The sequence below is a fragment of the Mobula hypostoma genome, chromosome 11 (assembly GCF_963921235.1).
Source record: "Mobula hypostoma chromosome 11, sMobHyp1.1, whole genome shotgun sequence".
Taxonomy (NCBI): Eukaryota; Metazoa; Chordata; class Chondrichthyes; order Myliobatiformes; family Myliobatidae; genus Mobula; species Mobula hypostoma.
Window position 1 is genome coordinate 36,564,052 of NC_086107.1, and position 18,919 is coordinate 36,582,970.

The following is an 18,919-nucleotide window of genomic DNA, read 5'->3' on the forward strand; positions in this document are numbered from 1 at the left end:
AGAATGAATGTGGTTCTATTTATTCATAATGTAATCATTTATTTTGATGGAAAATATGTGAGCATTTCCATTCTCATCCTGTTGTTGTGCTTCCATTTGTACATATATTTTCTTTTGTTTGGACAATAGTCCATTGATACCAAGAATGAAAGAATATCAGGCATTTTACTTTCTATGTCTGGTGTATCTTGAAAGATTTTTCTGATAGCATGAGGTTTGGGTTTATTCATTTATATTGGAGGTGGCAGTTTATGTTTTGACTAACAGCTCTGTAAATGGGAAAACCAGCTATTTTGGAGTGACATTAAAAGGAGGAATGGTTCAGTAGTCTTATTGTTTTCTCACAGCAGTCTGTATAAGGGCGGACTCATCTTTGTTTCTGTATTCCTGATCAGTCCATTTGCCAGGCAGTTGAAGTTATTATACATGGTCCAGTCAGAAAGCCAGGAGGGACTGTCACACGCTAGTAAAATTTTGAATTCTAATTCTAATGAGCCAATTAGAAATGAGTTGACTTTTTCTTTTAAATTAAAACATTCTTAATCTTTGCAGTTCTTAACCTCAGAGAGGTGTAGATTTTGACTCACTGTGTATGTTTAAAGCAAACTTGATGTTTTGCAATTTATAGGAATAGAATAGTAAGAAATAGGAAGATGGAGTTCAGATTAAAATACAGTTCTATTATGTTTTATTGTCAGTTGATTATGACGTATGCTGGAAGCAAATAAATTGTATAAATGTTGCTCTTTTATTGAAGGTGTTCATCGGAGAGCTGCCACAAGATTTCCTTCGCATTGTACCGACTCAGCAGCAGCAGCAAGTGCAGCTTGATGCACAGGCAGCTCAGCAAATGCAGTTTGGAACAGAAACAGCTACTATGGGCAGACTAAGCATCACAGTGGTACAGGTAGGACATTTTTGAGTCAAAGCTTTGGTATCAGGAATGGGCCACATTTTTTTTCCTCTTTATCTACTGTAAAATTGCTTGTGGAAATTGTGCTTTTTCACTAATAATTGAAAAAGAGCTAGTCTCCCAAAATGCTGTAGAAGTTGTTTACCGTGTTCTGGTAAATTGCTTCTGCTTATCCATGCACTGTCTTTATTAGCTGTCAAATGTTGCAGTAATTTAATGTATTAATTTTACCTTGGGCACATCGAAATGTGTAACTCAAATAAAATCAGTTAGAGGTGTTTTTGTTTTGCACTATGAACTTATGTTTTGTAAATCCAAGGCATTAAACTAATTAAAAGGAGAAGATAGGAATTCGACATGTGTGTATAATTTGGTTTTTCTTTAAGTGAGGAGTGTTGTGGGGTGGATGAAATCACTGGAGAGACAGAGTTACTGGTAGATACAAAGCAGCTTCTTTATTCGACAAAACAAGGTACGGCAGGCGTCATACAGACGGAGACGCTTTCGGTAGAAAGGTCTGCTAGCCCTGTGACAGGGCATGATATTTATTTGCTAAACACAAAGGACAATTCCTGTTTACAAAGTATAGACAATGCTTTCTTTTGAAGCTACATATAAAACATCACACCTTCTGACTTCATCCTTTCCTCCTGACGCCTGCATATCTGGGTTGGTATTCACAGTCTTTAGAAATGCAGGTTAAATCCACAATACATTTATTTGGTATTTTACTTGCTAACATAGAGGACAATTCATATTTATAAAGTATAGATAATATTGTCTTCGAAACTACAGCATCTGGTCAAACTATGGCGTCAGCAGCGTCTGGTATTCACAGCTTTTAGGAAATGCATTGTTATGAACTCACTCCACAGTTCTTTGTCAAACAGAAGATTGGTGGCCAAAGTCATTTAAGTGTAAATGAATCATCTACCCCAAAACTCACTCTTAACAAGGAGCACATGTATCAGGTGGTAGCGTCATCACATGTGTAATTTGCACCTTTTTACATATAACCATTATGAATTACATAAACAAAGAATGCTATCTAATAAATACAATTTACCTAGATCACACTTTTTTAGATACCTACAGATTAGAAATTTTTTGACTGTTACTTTGCCTACCTTTCTGATATCACATCAAATTGATACTACGGAAAAAAAATCTAAAAGTTTAAACCCCTTACAAAAGAGCGTAATAACAAATATCTATGACTTGATCATGAAAATCCCTTCGGCGTATCTGATAAAATAAAGAATGAATGGGAACGAGAACTTCAAGTAAATATATCCGCAGAAGAATGGGCAAAGATTCTTAAATTAGTTAATACTACTTCAGTGTGTGCGAGACATACTTTAATAGAATTTAAAGTGGTTCATAGAACATATATGTCAAAAGATAAACTAGCCCATTTTTATTCCCATATAAACCCTATGTGTGACAGATGTAACTCTTGAGGTTGCTGCTTTAACCCATATGTTTTGGTCCTGTCCTCTTTTGAAGAAATACTAGAAAGATATCTTTGGTATTGTTTCAGCAGTTTTACATATTGATTTACAACCCCATCCTATTACTGCAATTTTTGGATTACCAATGATTGATTCTAATTATTTATCATCTTCAGCCTGCCGTTTGATAGCATTTGTTACGCTGATGGCCAGAAGATCCATTTTATTTAGGTGGAAAGATTTTGATCCCCCTACTACTCTTCAGTGGTTTTCTCAAACTATAGTTTGTTTAAACCTAGAAAAAAATCACGGTTAATTCCTTGATCAAACTCGTGGAAACTTTGGAGTCCTTTATTCAATATTTCCGTACATATGACTTAAGTTGATTTTCTTTTTGAATCCTTTTTCGTAATATCTAATTCTTTATGGAAGGAGGAATGGAGTCAAGGACAGAGTAATTATAATTGACAAATTATGGCAGCCCAGTTTTTATTTTCTGTTTTGTTTTCTGTTTATTTTAGGGTTTTTTTTGAATAAATCTTTTGAACTTTTTTTTCTTGAACAAATCTTTTGAACTTTTCTTTTCGGTTTCAATTATCAAGAGATCGGGGGGACCTGTCTGGATATATTATTTGAAACTTATGCTTGTATATATGATTGCTATTATTGTGATCCTGTTCTCTTGGTATTGTTATTATTGATATGTTCATTTAACTGATTATAATGCAATAGAAAAATTTGAAAAGAATGCTTATTGAAATAATATATTTACAGCATTGCTCAAATATTACTGAAATATTAAATAAACAACACTCCTCTGCTTAACTATGAAGCTCTAAGTCTATATAGAATGCATCTCAACTGTATGCACAGTATTCTATGTAATACAACTACTATACAGACATACACAGTATAGTTAAACTTAAAATTGTCTCATTCAGGCCTAAAGATTTAATCACTGTGGAGGCTTTCTTACTTGTGTGCTTGGGAGGTGAGACTAATGGCAGTGAAACAATCTTAGGTTCTAGCGGCTCCTCCATAGTGGTTGTAGAGTGGTCCGACAGCCCTGAGTATGGACACCTTTCTTCTAGTTTGTGTATCTTGATCTTGGGAAGGTGCAGTTAGTTCACTGGAGTTTTCTCTGATTAATTTTTCTATTGCTCCCTTTATGAAGAGCGGGTAGTGTTGAGGAAACAGAGTCTGCAGAGAGACTTAGGTAGTTTAGATGAATGGGCAAAGAAGTGGCAAATGAAATACAATGTTTGAAAGTGTATAGTCATGCACTTTGGTGGAGGAAATAAATGGGCAGACTATTATTTAGATGGGGAGAGAATTCAAAATGCAGACATGCAAAGGGGCTTGGGAGTCCTTGAGCAGGATATCTTAGAGGTTAACCTCTAGGTTCAGTCAGTGGCGAAGAAGGTAAATGCCAAGTTGGCATTCATTTCTAGAGGTATAGAATATATGAGCAGAGATTTGATTTTGAGGCTCTATAAGGCACTCGTGAGACCACACTTGGGAGTATTGTGTGCAGTTTTGGGCTCCTTATTTTAGAAAGGAATTATTGACATTGGAGAGGTTTCAGAGAAGATTCACCAGAATGATTCCATGAATGAAAGGGTTCCTCTATGAGGAATGTCTGGCAGCTCTTGGGTTGTATTCTGTGGAGTTCAGGAGAATGAGGGGGGATTTCATAGAAACATTCCGAATGTTAAAAGGCCTGAATAGATTAGATATGGCAAAGTTATTTTCCATAGTAGGGGAGTTCAGGACAAGAGGGCACAACTTCAGGATTGAAGGACATCCATTTAGAACAGTGATGCAGTTAAATTGCTTTAGTCAGAGGGTGGTAAATCTGTGGAATTTATTGCCATGGGCGGTTATGGAGACCAAGTCATTGGGTGCAATTAAGGCAGAAATAGACAGGTTCTTGATTAGTCAGGGCATCAAAGGGTATAGGGAGAAGGCAGGAGAGTGGGGATGACTGGAAGTATTGGATCAGCCCATGATTGAATGGCGGAACAGACTTCATAGGCCGAATGGCCTACTTCTGCTTGTATGTCTTATGGTCTTATTAAATGACTTCTTTTGGTTCGCTCATCCAGAATATCATCTGATGAATCCTCCTGCTTTCGTATCTGCATTGACTTCTTTTTGGTCTTTCGTTCATCCAGCTGGACTTTGGTCTTTGCATTTACTTTTACTAGCAGCTTTTTGATTCCCACTTAAAGTACATGCACTATCCTTAATGCACACAGAGTAGACTCTGGTTCATTATACTCAAAAAAACCGAATACTTGCAACTTTCCTGAAGCTCCTTCAACTCTATTCCAGAGTAAAACCAAGCCACATTTTACAAGTAACTGCATGATTAACATATCAGAAGGTTTGTTGCCTACAAAAACTGTTATAGTCGGACAATTGCTTTCGTAACTTTCACGGTTCCTCTGAGCAGCTGGTCCTTCCTTGGTCCAATATGCTTTAAAAAAGCAGAGATAGAGGTTGGCACTGACACCTGTCTGCCCTCTGTTGGGCAACGATTCATGGTGTACAGCATGGGAACAGTTGTGCCATCATCCAGTACCTTTCTTAATTCACTTCTGGTTGCCTCTATTAGAGGAAATTTGACATGCAAATGGTGGACATACAAAAGTTGTAGTTGTCTCAGCCACTCATGCCCACACAGTGCTGGCTCTCCTGTTTTTACCACAGAAAAGCCCAATGCGGCTTGCTGGTTGTTGCATTTCACTGTTGCAAATGTCATTCCCACAGGAGTTATCTTTTCTCCAGTATAAGTTCTTAGTTCAATATCTGTAGGTTTCAGTTTAGTAGTTTTGAAATGGTGTTCAAATTCATTTTGTGGAGTGATTGAAACAGCCGAGCCAGTGTCCAATTCCAATTTAATTAAATTGCCGTTCATTTCCTTATTGCTTGTCTATTGTTAGTTTTTATTTTGTAAATCTCAAAGCTAGCTAGCCCTGTGTTACTCTCATTATTATCAGATTTTTCATTAACAGCATGCTGACTCATGCTCTTTTTGAAACTGCAAGGTGAATTTTTATCTTTTAATCTTCTCTGTGCAGGCCATTTTTGTCTGTCTGATATGCTCTTTGTATGTAACCTACTTTATTGCATTTTCTGCAACTTTCACCTTTAAACTTGCATTGGTCTGGTGTATGTGAGCCCCTGCTACAACAGTAACACAATTTGTTCGATCAGGTCAGTTTCTGTTTAGACATTGCAATTTTGTTCATGCTCTCTTTTATCCCAGACTGCAACTCAATTTCGTTTCTATCTGCTGTTTCCACTGATACAGCTATTTCATTTGCTGTTTTAAAAGTTGTGCTGCTGTTACAAGCCATTTTTGAATGCTTTCTTGTAAAATTCCACCAACAAAACGATCTCTCATTTGTATCATTAAACCCATCATTGAACTAACCCTTCCTTTTGATTCTTCTTATGAAACATATAATGTTTTTCAATCAACAATGATTTTGGTTCTAAATGTTCCTGCATTACTTTCATTATATTAGCAAAGCTCATTTTGGTTGGTTTGGTTAAAGCAGTTTAACTTCAAAGCAAACTGTATGTCTTTAAATTCAGTGCACTCAGCAAAATTGGTACCTGTTTCTCATTGGCTGCTCCATTTGCTTTAAAATATTGCTCAGTCTGTTCAGTATACAAAATCCAGTTACCTGTGTGTAATAAAACACTTCAATCTTTCCGATGTAGCCAGCCATTTCTGCTCTTTTTTTAAATTTATGACAATTATAACACAGTGCTCACTGTTTGGCAGGCAGTGACTAGTGGGGTACTGCAAGGCTGGGACCCCAGTTGTTTACAATATATATTAATGACTTGGATGAGGGAATTAAATGCAGCATCTCCAAGCTTGCGGATGACACGAAGCTGGGCGGCAGTGTTAGCTGTGAGGAGGATGCTAAGAGGATGCAGGGTGACTTGGATAGGTTGGGTGAGTGGGCAAATTCATGGCAGATGCAATTTAATGTGGATAAATGTGAGGTTATCCACTTCGGCGGCAAGAACAGGAAAACAAATTATTATCTGAATGGTGGCCGATTAGGAAAAGGGGAGCTGCAACGAGACCTGGGTGTCATTATACACCAGTCATTGAAAGTGGGCATGCAGGTACAGCAGGCGGTGAAAAAGGCAAATGGTATGCTGGCATTCATAGCAAGAGGATTTGAGTACAGGAGCAGGGAGGTACTACTGCAGTTGTACAAGGTCTTGGTGAGACCACACCTGGAGTATTGTGTGCAGTTTTGGTCCCCTAATCTGAGGAAAGACATCCTTGCTATAGAGGGGGTACAAAGAAGCTTCACCAGACTGATTCCTGGGATGGCAGGACTTTCATATGATGAAAGAGTGGATCGACCAGGCTTATACTCACTGGAATTTAGAAGATTGAGGGTGGGATCTGATTGTCACGTATAAAATTCTAAAAGGATTGGACAGGCTAGATGCAGAAAATTGTTCCCGATGTTGGGAAAGTCCAGAACGAGGGGTCACAGTTTGAGGATAAAGGGGAAGCCTTTTAGGACCGAGATGAGGAAAAAGTTCTTCACACAGAGAGTGGTGAATCTGTGGAATTCTCTGCCACAGGAAACAGTTGAGGCCAGTTCATTGGCTATATTTAAGAGGGAGTTAGATATGGCCCTTGTGGCTAAAGGGATCAGGGGGTATGTAGAGAAAGCCAGTACAGGGTTCTGAGTTGGATGATCAGCCATGGTCATACTGAATGGCGGTGCAGGCTCGAAGGGCCGAATGGCCTACTCATGCACCTATCTTCTATGTTTCTATGTTTATGAACCTGTAAATTCTTTCATTTTCAACATTTTTAAAAACTCTGCTGTGTCTTTCCTTTGAAGAACACATGCTACACCGTATTTTTTTAAACTCTAATGTCTTGCTGAGCTTCCACAAGTAGGTAGTCGTTCATTTTAAAAATACCTTGTTGCCAATTTTATGTTTTATAACTCAAGCATTAAACTAGTTAAAAGGAAAAGATGGGAGTTCAAAATGTGGGTAACTTTGTTTTAGTTTAAGTGGGGTGCACATATATCACAGAGCGTGATGTATGCAATTCACGTATTTTTACATATAACCATAAGAAATTATATGAACAACAAGGAATGCTTAAAGAATATATTTACAAGATTATTACTAAAATATTAAATATGTAATAGAACTGGATAGTACCCTGCTATGGTATGTCACAGATTAATCCTTAAATTATTGTTAATATCTGAAGCTCCAATCCTGCCATCTTTCTCCATGAATTTTACTAAGATATATGGTCTCGCTTTCCCCTTCCTCTTTTCCCTTTTCTCTTAATGAGTTAGCCATTAAATTTTATTCCTAACGTGAGGAAATTGTCAAAATAACACTCATTTTGTTTAATCTTTTACCTTCATAACTTTCTATTCTTCTTCCTTAGCCTCAGACCTGTCAGTTCAGGAACCACCCTTACAACAAGGTGTTGTACTGTTGAGCGCTAATACAGCATTCAATCAATTATTTTCATATTGGCTTCATCTATTAATATTAGGAACCAATATGATTAGGTGATCCTGCTGCTGAAGTAAATCAATATTTGGTTGTTATTATATTTGAACACTATTCAAAGGCCATTCAGTTCCAATGCTAACTGTTGGTATAAAGCACATTCCTGACCTGCACAAAAATCTTTGAACAAGTTGCTAAATGTTTAAAGTGGAAATTGTTCCTGTGTGTACAGCATAACACTTTGCTCCTCTTTGAATAGGTCCATGCACTTTAGAATCGTGATGTAATGTCAAGAATGTTTCTTGATTATTAAATTTCTTATAAACTTGCATTAGTTGGAAATGCTCCCCAATTATGTTGCAGACTTCTACAGTAGAAATATTGGGTTGTACCAAATTGTACCTTTTATAGTTCAAGGAGGGAATGCATATTTATTGAACAACTAGGGCATCATGGACTTGCACCTCAGACCAAAAGCAGTTTGGGTATCAGTAAGCCAATCTACAACTTTTTGATGTAAGCTAGTGTATCGTATTGGGACGAAAGCAATCTATCCAGCTGATACGGAGGTCATCAATTGCATATCAACAGCAGTTTTATTGTTACTTGCTCTAGCTGTGCAAAAAAAGTTTATGGAAATATTTTTTCACTGGCATATTGAGCTACAGTTTCTTACAACTTAGAACTCTAATTTTGTATTGTAATTATAATGTCAAATGATTTGAGTATAAAATAGCACTTGTCTGGAAATGTAGTTTGAAACGTTACACAACCCTTCAAACAGATTAAGGTAGAATTACTATTGCAATCATTGTCAAGTATCTTTGATGTTTGGCTGGTTCATTAGTTCCTTTTAGCTGCAGTTTTTCAATGTTAACAGAATTTATTTTTTATTTATAAATCAGAAACTGACCGAAGGCCTTAGTAGATCAACGTAATTGTTAAAAAACATTAAAGGTTGAAATAGAACCTGAAAGGTTAAAACAGTTAGATTTTGAACTTCCAGAATTAAAGTTCGTAATGGCTCGAAATTCTAAATCTTTATATTGCAATAACCAGTTATACAGATAATATAGAGGATATTCCAACCTTTGCATTTTTTTGTATTTCAGTCAAAATCAGTAGTTTTATGTTTATAAGCAAACAAGAGACACAGTTATATTCTGTTTCACTCTGTTTGTGAATAACTTTCATTTTTGAGGGGAAAAATCACAGTATGTATAAAAGCCAGCGTTGATCATATCAGCAAAACCCAAAATCATGGTCAAAGAGTTGACTTTTAAAGAGATACAATAGGTACATGGGTTCAGAGGGAATTTCTGTGCATTGCACATCAAATAGTCATATAGTCATAGTAACCAGGGCTCCACCACCAGGAAGTTCAACTGGTATGTCGGGTCATTTTTCTCACATTGCACCAAACTCCCCCAGCCAAAAACTCCTCCATATTTGACACTTCGCTTCTGTCGCCCGGGCTCAGCTACTCGCCTCGCTTCATAGTCCCCCCAGGCGAATCCAAGCTCTAGGCGGTCATCCACATACGCCAAAACTCCACACACCTTCACTTCCCCCATGGTCTTCCTCATGCCCCGCGGGAAGGATGCAGGGGCTCCGGATATGCCCTTGGGCATCTTGGGATCGGAAGAATCCTAGGGAACTAATAACGGCCATCTTCGGCTCGACAGCTCCACTTCTCAGATCCAGCACATTAAACCACGTCGCATAATCCACACACACGCTGCCTCCATCTTCCACGGCACCAGGGTCCAGTTGCTGCGACCTCTCTCTCTCACTGAGGTGTCTTCAATGCTCAACTCCCCTCCCTCGTGGTAGTTCGGAGCATCTACTAAGAGGATCTCACCCTCAGATACCTCCCCCAGGCCGTACCACCGCTGGGTCTCGCTTAAATTTGGTAAGGGCTCAAGGCTGCTACACACGTCCTCAGAAGCAACTCGACATGCTGGGTGCCCAGACAATGCCCCCATGAACTCCAGGGTCATTAACCAATCATCGTCTTCTGGATAACTACTGGCACTGGTACCCAAAATCTCCGGTGCCATTGCGGTTGTCAAGGGTAAATGCTTCAGACACCGGTTGTAAAACGAACTATATAACAACTTGATCTGTGCCCCGGGGTCGAGGATGGTTTTAGCATCGCTTCCCTCTATCCATAACAACACCCTGGGGCGTGGTCCCTCTAAGCCTTCAGGAATAGGGTCTTTTCCTTGCGGAAGTTCATTGGTACATTGCTGGGAACGTGCTTCCCCAGAGACCCCAAGCTGTGCCCCCACTGGGCCTCCACGAAGTTTCCCGACACCTCTCTGATCAGCTGAACAACTAGAGGGGCTGATCCCCTGAAATGATCCCCCGGCACTGCAAGCGATTTAGCCGCCCTCCTAGCCAGAGAAGACACATTGAAAACCCCCTCACACAAGTCAGGATATTATATAACTTGATTGTACAGGTTGCAGATTTAAGAAGTACCATTTCAGAAGAATCACTGAATTGCTGCTGTAGTGCATCTTGTAGAGGGTACATTTTTGCCACTGGTTGTGATGGTAAATGTATCGTGGCAGCCAATCAAATGGATTGGTTTGTTCTTGTGGGGGGGGGCGTGTATCACTCTTGTGTTATTGGTACTGTATTCATCTAAGCATTTGGAAAGTATTACATCACACTTTTGATTTGTGCTTTGTAGATTTCAAAAATGTCATTGAGAGTCATAGGTGAATAACACCATAGAATTTCTCACCTTCAGCCTACTTTCATAAGAGATTTATGTTTCTGGACATAAATGTTATGATGATGGCAATATTGGGGAAAGGTGCTTTAGCTCTATCTCAGAAATGGTTGTGGCCTGGCACCTGTATGATTATAACATAGAACTTTCACACCATGTTTTTACTGTCTCCAGATCTTGCATGTGCAGTCACTGTCTGGGAAAGTACTAATGAATTTAGACATCTCACTACAGATCGTTATGATGCGCAACTGAGGGTAGAACAATACCTTGAGCTACCCCCTCGAGCAGGGTATCAGAACTAGAATGATTGTAGTGCTGGTTAAGAGCGTCACTATTCTGTCCCTGCCACCAGCACTGTCATTTGTGTCATTGAGTCCAGTTAGTCTTCTAGTGGTGGGAGAGGATTTGTCCAGGTAGCTGAAAGAAGTTGATACATATACAGAAGTATGATTTTTGTGAGTATAACATTGGGCTGCTGCTTAATGGTTTGATTCCCATCTTGGGCACAAGTTATCAGATACTTGGACAAAAAGAAAATAAAGTTGTTTTGAGCACATTCCTTTGTTTCATTCAGATCGATACTGAGTGGTCAGTCTGATTTTGTAACAGAAGTTTTAGACAAATTGATAGTTTTCAGAGCGGAGTCAAGTGTCCTTTATGTTGCTGTGGATCTGTAGTCTGCGTGGGCCACTCTACATCAAGGAGAACAGATTTCCTTCCCTGAATGATATTACTGAATTAAGAGAACTGTAAAAGCATTCTGAAAGTTTCATTACACTAGATTATTTATGATTACTACAGATGGTCTAATTAGCTGAATTTGAACTGAGAAGCTCATTTAATAGCATTTGAACATGTTTGTTGGTCATTAATCATACTACTACTACCTCAACTCAGGCCTAGGGGCCTGGCGTTGGGCACGATGACAGACTCTCCACTTCTCCTTCCCTCATCAGTGTGTTCAGTTCATCTACATGAGCCGCACCGCTGCCTTCTAGGAGCGTGTTGACCGTAGTCTTGCGAGGGCTCCCAGGGTTCATCATCCCGTGCTTGGGCTCCCATATGATGACTAGGCTGGCAGGTAGCTCGGGGTGGCATAGACAGTGCCCCGCTAGTTGCAGTCTTCTCACCTCGATTTTAGTGGTGAGCATCAGTAGGTTGTTGTAAGTCTCACAGTTACTTTAAAAAAAATTAGTACTGTAGGGACTCCTTAATTTCATTAGGCAGAACTCACCCAGACTGAGAGTTAAGTTCATCCTGTATGTTACATATTACGTTGCATGTTATTATGTTTTGGCGGGGGGGGGGACGAGGTTTTCTCTGATGTATATATGATATTGCCATTTGTTTGTGTGGTAATAAAGTGTATATTAAAAGTAATTACACTCGTGTTGATTTTTGTCGACACTCCTACGATATAATTTCCTTCCAAATACCTAAAAAAACAATTAGCAAGGACCCAATAAATGATTAGATTTTTCCCTTTCAGTAATCATTCCAATTATTAGTTAAAGGTGCCAGAAGGTGTAGTTTTTTTGTCGTAGTTTGAGGGTCGGGCTGGCCAGTGGTGTAGTAGTGTCAGCATTGGACTTTGAGGTGGATGGTCCTGAGATTGCATATGGCCATGTCCTAACCTGGGCAACTCTGTGTGGAAGAAAGGTCTGGCAGTCCACTTCCATATCTTGCCAGGACTGCACTAGGATTGCCATGAGTCGACAACTACAACAACAACAGTTTAGGGATCAAGGATAAGATTGGAGAAGGAGCGAATTTCTCCCTCAGTTGTTAAATGCGTAGATATTTGAATCTCCCTTTCAAATTCAACCTGCCTTTAAGTTTTCACATTTAAAATGATCCTATGTGAACTGAGAAGCTTAAAATATTTCTTCCCCATAGTTCTTTTGATAACAGAAACTAATTTTGTAGACTTTTTCTGCTAAGTGATTCAGAAAAGCTGATACTTGCATATTATTTGTGTTGATCGCATTATTTGGTTGGCAGCCTGTGACTCCCTTGGGTTTGAAACATTTAAACATTAGGTAGTAAAATGTAATTATTCCCTCTCCTGTTCTGTTTTTATTTACTTCCTTCAGCAAAGAGAGTACATGCCATTTGCTAGTAGAAGGAAATGCATTACCTAATTTTTGCACTTTTTATAAAGGTGCTCAAAGAATAAACTGAAGGGACATCGGACTTATTATTTAGTGATACTGGGGTTCATTCTTTAGTTGGAAAGGCCATCCACATCTAGTCTGGAATTATGGGCCGCTTGATGATTACAGAATTGTGGATACATTTGACATATTGGCATCCCTGATTAGGATCTATTTGGGCAAGCAGTTTCACAAAATCCTAGCTGGTTAGAGCCTTAACAATACTGGAATTTCTGCAGCTGATATCTAATAGTTTATGTTGCATTTTATTTATCCAATTGTGTATGTAAATTTCATAGGCAAAACTGGCAAAGAACTATGGAATGACACGCATGGATCCATATTGCAGAATACGTCTTGGTTATGCTGTTTATGAGACGCCCACAGCACACAATGGAGCAAAAAACCCAAGATGGAACAAAGTTATACAGTGCACTGTGCCACCTGGGGTTGATTCCTTCTACCTGGAGATATTTGATGAGGTAATTTTCTAACACAACATCTTCACGTTATCTCTGTTGCTTTTCAGCAGAGTTGCTAAGAAATTAAATTTTAAAATGTCTGCAATTTTTTTTACGCTTACTTAATTATTGTGCATTTATTTAAATTTGTGCGGCCTGATGCCTCTGTTTTCAATTCTGACCTTTGGTGGTATTTCCATAGCGTTTTCATATTCTCCCTCTGACTGTGTGGGTCTCTTTTTGGATTCTCTTGTTGCTTTCCATATTCTAAAGTTGTGGCTACTGTAAATTGCCCCTAATACGTAGGTAGGTATTAGTGGTAAATCTGGTGGAGGGGTAGATGTGAAGGTAGGTAAATAAATTACAATTAACTTAAAATTGGTGGTTCTGGACTGGGGCTTGTTACAGTTCTGTATAACTGATATTTCATTGAAGTCCTTTGCCGCTGTTTTCCTTGTCTGTTTGCTTAATCTCTGTAAAAAGAAACTTACCACAATTTAATGGTTCCGTTGACAATGCTACAATATCTTCCAGTTTTGTCATTAGCCAATTAGGATTGTTAATATTTGGATTGTTAGTCATCTCGTGAGACCATGGATTTGCGCCTTGGAAGGTTTCCAGGGCGCAGGCCTGGGCAAGGTTGTATGGAAGACCAGCAGTTGCCCATGCTCTAAGTCTTCCCTCTCCACGCCACCGATATTGTCCAAGGGAAGGGCGCTAGGGCCAATACAGCTTGGCACCGGTGTCGTCACAGAGCAATGTGTGGTTAAGTGCCTTGCTCAAGGACACAACATGCTGCCTCACTGAGGCTCGAACTAGCGACCTTCAGATCACTAGACCGATGCCTTAACCACTTGGCCACGCGCCAATTTGGACTGATGTCTTTCTATCTAAATGTGTCATTTGATCACTACAGTGAATAATACACCCACAACACAGATCCTATGAAGCTACCACTAGCCATATCTGGGCAATTTCAGCATTTTCCCTATCATCCCAACTCGCGCCTCCAGGTGGTCAATCAGTTTCCTAAACAGGCAATGTTTTCCCTTCAAGGCCATTTAAGTTAAGTTTTTTCTGAAACTTTTTATCTCATACCTTGACACACCCTTGTCCTCAGGTTAATTGGAGGTGATTTTTTAAACACATCAATGCTAGTTTCTACTGATCAGTTAGAAGCTTTCTAGGTGTTTTCTAACTCTGTTGTTAATGTGGTTTAAGATGGCATTGGGGAACCTCAGCGACTTCTGATTGGTGGCTAATAAATCCAAGGATAGCAACTAAATACTTTGTTAACCACACTTTTTTCTGGCAAACAATCATCCCAAGTCCCTTTGGACTTGGAGGCAATTCAATGTGACAGAACCAATGGAAGGCGAGGCAGAGGGACTGTTGCTAAGAGCGTGGAAGAGCATGAAAGATTGGCACATGTCGAATCGAAGCCGCGATTATGTGAAAAAAAAATATATATATATGCACGAATCTCAAGGTTATATAATGTATATGTACTTTGATAATAAATGTACTTTCACCTTTAATAACTCTCTTGAATCCTGATAATAGGCTAACTGGTCTATAATTTCCATGTTTTCCTTTCTTGCTCTTCTTAAGTAGCAGTGATCCATTGAGTGTTCCAAACTGAAGGAACGGTTTGGACCACGTACATGGACAGGAAATATTTGGAGCAAAATGTGCCAAATGCAGAGAAATGGGACTAGCTCCTGAATATATATCGGTTGGAATGGATGAGTTGAACTGAGTTGTGAAGAAAAAGCATTTCAGGATGTATATTGTATACATTTCTCTGACACTAAATTGTACCGTTGAAACCTTTGAGCCTGTTTCTGTGCGCTCTACTCTTGACTCCAGAGTGATCTTGTCCATACATCAAAAGCAAACCCTGGACCTGGTGTGTATGCAAAATTGATGAAGATGGGAATATAAAATCTGACCCGAAGAATTCTGTGCTAAGTGATAATTTTGTAAAGTTCCATCCATTTGCAGAGGATCATAGAATGAAGTTAAATCGTAATATTGTCTTGCTTACAATTCTAACCTTGCTTTTGAATATCTTTAGCTTGCCTTTAGTTGCATCTATATATATTTTATTGAAGCATATGTTTTCTACTTGCAGCGAGCTTTCTCCATGGACGACAGAATTGCTTGGACTCACATAACTATCCCGGAATCATTAAAAGAAGGAAAAGTGGTGGATGAATGGTACAGCCTTAGTGGGCGACAGGGTGATGACAAAGAAGGAATGATCAACCTTGCTATGTCTTATGCAGTAAGTGAAATGCAAACTTTTCACTTTGAGCATGTTACTATGGATTTGTTTGGAAGAAATTTCGAGAGGGTGGGGGACTTTGTCATTGTTTGCACTGTAGGGAGGGAGGGATGTCATCAGAGGCTCACGCAGCAGGTATTCAAAACAGTGATTGATACATTTTGGATATTAAAGGAATCAAGGCTCATGGTGTATTAAATTTGGCACTGAATTAAAAAAAAAATCAGCCATGGTCATGACAAATGGCAGAGGAAAACCAAATGAGCTGAATGACCTACGTCTACTTGTATTTCTAATGGAACAATACACTTTAAGACCTGTCAAACAGGTTGGCAGTGAAATGTAACAATTAAAACTGAAGGTTAGTTCAAAGTAAATTTATTATCAAAGTACGGCATAGTGGCATCAGCGCTGGACGTCGGGGCGAGAGGTCCCGAGTTCGAATCCGGCCGGCTCCCTTGCATGCTCTCCATCCATTCCCGGCGTTGGGTGTCGAGCTAACAACTTGACTTTGTAAAAAAAAACAAACACCTGGAGAGGGATGGGCTCTGCCAGGTTTCAGATACCCAAGACATGCTGTACGATGAGCATAATAGCTTGTCATGACGGTGCCCCGACGGAGTTAAGGGCGTGCGCGTATGTATATACACACACTCTCACACTCTCACCCTCTCACCCTCCACCCTCAGCATTCAACACAACACTCACAACACGCTGGAGGAACTCAGCAGGCCGGGCAGCATCCGTGGAAAAGATCGGTCGATGTTTTGGGCTGGAACCCTTCATCAGGACTGTAGGGAGAAGGGGCAGAGGCCCTATAACGAAGGTGGGGGGAGGATGGGAAGGAGAAGGCTGGTAGGTTCCAGGTAAAGAACCAGTAAGGGGAAAGATAAAGGGGTGGGGAAAGCGAGGCAGGGAAGTGATAAGGCAGGAAAGTTGAAGAAAGAATAGGGGAAAACCTAATGGGTAGTAGAAGGAGGCGGAACCAAGAGGGAGGAGGGGGCAGAGTGACATAGGGATGGGGGAGGGAATTACTGGAAGTTGGAGAATTCTATGTTCATACCCAGGGGCTGGAGACTACCTAGACGGTATATGAGGTGTTGCTCCTCCAACCTGAGTTTAGTCTCATCATGGCAGTAGAGGAGGCCATGTATGGACATATCTGAATGGGAATAGGAAGCAGAGTTGAAGTGGGTGGCTACTGGGAGATCCTGTCTGTTTTGGCGGACGGAGCAGAGGTGCTCGACGAAGCGGTCAATGCCCCTTCCCCCTACAGTCCTGACGAAGGGTTCCAGCCCAAAATGTCGACCGATCTTTTCCACGGATACTGCCCGGCCTGCTGAGTTCCTCCAGTGTGTTGTGAGTGTTGCTTTGACCCCAGCATCTACAGATTATTTTGTGTTGAGCATTCAACCAGTGTGAAAATACAAAAAGAAAGGGGGGTGGAAGAAGTAAGAATAATAAATAAGCAATACTATTGAGAACATGAGATAAGGAAACCTTAAAAGTGAGTCCATAAGTTGTGGAAACATTTCAGCGATGAGGCAAGTGAAGTTGAGTAAAATTATCCCCTTTTGTTCAAGAGGCAGATTGTTGAGGGGTATTAACTGTTCCTGAAACTGTGGTGGAAGTCCTGAGGCTCCTGTACCACCATGAGAAGAGAGCATGTCCTGGACAGTGGACTCCCTGATGATGGATGCTGCTTTCCTGCAGTAACTTTCTGTGTAGACCAATGGTTGGGAGAGCTTTACCCATGATGGACTGGGGCGTATCCATTAGTTTTTGCAGAATTTTCCATTCAAGGACATTGGTGTTTCCATACCAGGCTGTGATACAGCCAGTCTCCACCACACATCTATAGAAGTTTGTCAGAATTTTAGATGTCCTGTTGAATCTTCGCAAACTCCTAAGGAAGCACAGGCGCGGCCACGCTTTCTTTGTAATTGCCTTTGTGTGCTGGATCCAGGGCAGATCCTCTGAAACGATAACACACTGGAATTTGAAGTTGCTGACCCTCTCCACCTTTGATACTACATTCTACACAATTAGGAAAGCTCACCAATGGTTTTAAATTGAGAGCGAGAATTTTATTTTGTGTACTTCAGTGAACAATGAGATTTGGTAAGAGATAGAATGTGGGTGTTAGTGTTTTGGATGACCTACTTTGAGGATAGAGTATAAACCAACCAGGAGTTTAGCATGACAAAGATGAAATGGGGATTTTTGCATGTTAGGAATCATGAACCTGCATTTTGTTTTTGCCACCTGTACAGAGGTATTTTCATCGTTTGTACTAGGTAACTCCAAATTGTAATATTTACCCTGCTATGTTTTCTAAATGATTAGATGCACTCCTCGGCAGAATTTGTTTTAAGATATTGGTTTGTTTCACTCACTTCCATTTGGATAATTTTGCTGCTGTATTATTCTGGTGAATGTTGCAGTTGAAACAAAGATTATATGGGATAAGTTGATTTTTTTAAAAAAATCTCACAACACCTTCATTTAATTATACAGTTTGAAAGGAAAGTACTGCACTCCTGTAATGTTTCTATTCGTTCTTCAAATAGATTCTGCCACCAAACATGTTTGTGCAGCCACAACCAGTAGTACTGATGCCCACTGTCTACCAACAGGGATTAGGATATGTGCCAATTACAGGTATGATTAAATCTTTCAGATTCTTCTTTTAACATTCTAATCTGTTTGTATCCACCAGGATGTACATGATTCAAATGTTCAAGTAAAACAAATGTTCTCAATTGGAGAAGAGGCTGCAGGGCCCTTTTATTGTTTCCGAGTTCATACAAGCTGTTTATTTATTTAACAAGCTTTATTGATTAAAATACAAAGTTTTATTGATTATATTGCTCAGTTGAGGAGACAGCTGTAATATGACAGTTTCCTGGTTTGGCAAGTGGGGAAAATCAACCAAAGTTGCTTCCTGATCATTGTGGAAATTTAACTTCATTTAATTACCTTACTCTGTGGCTGAAAAGGGCTCCACTGCTCATTGAACTTCAGCATGAAAGAAGTGCCATCGGGTGACAATGCTTGTAGAGGGATCCTCCTCCAATATGCAAGAGATTGAAGGTTGACGGGAAAGCATCTTGGACTTACTCGCATGCTATTTCACATTTTTCTCTTTTCACGGGATGTTGGTGTTATTAGACATTTTGCATGTTTAATTATTTTTGATTTTGTTTCATCTTTCCCATCCCTATTTTTTAAAAAATAACTTTGCCCTTCCTCTGAGTGAGAAACTTTTTTTAAACACCATACAGTGTCTGTCAGGTATACAGAATTGAGCAGAATGAACAGTAGAATTACTTGTAATATTGCATCCAGCAACACTGGTGTGGCTGGTGTAATTTGTCATGTCATG

General features: G+C 39.7%; 1 protein-coding gene across 2 annotated transcripts in view; it reads left to right on the forward strand.

Moving 5' to 3' along the window:
* tollip (toll interacting protein) overlaps nt 1-18,919 on the forward strand; it is a 32,262-nt gene that overhangs the window by 1,297 nt on the left and 12,046 nt on the right. For both annotated transcript variants that reach the window (XM_063061817.1, XM_063061818.1), the window contains exons 2-5: nt 758-907; nt 13,086-13,268; nt 15,382-15,534; nt 18,105-18,195. In XM_063061817.1, the coding sequence (XP_062917887.1) occupies nt 758-907; nt 13,086-13,268; nt 15,382-15,534; nt 18,105-18,195 (577 nt within the window). The remainder of the gene's footprint in view (nt 1-757; nt 908-13,085; nt 13,269-15,381; nt 15,535-18,104; nt 18,196-18,919) is intronic.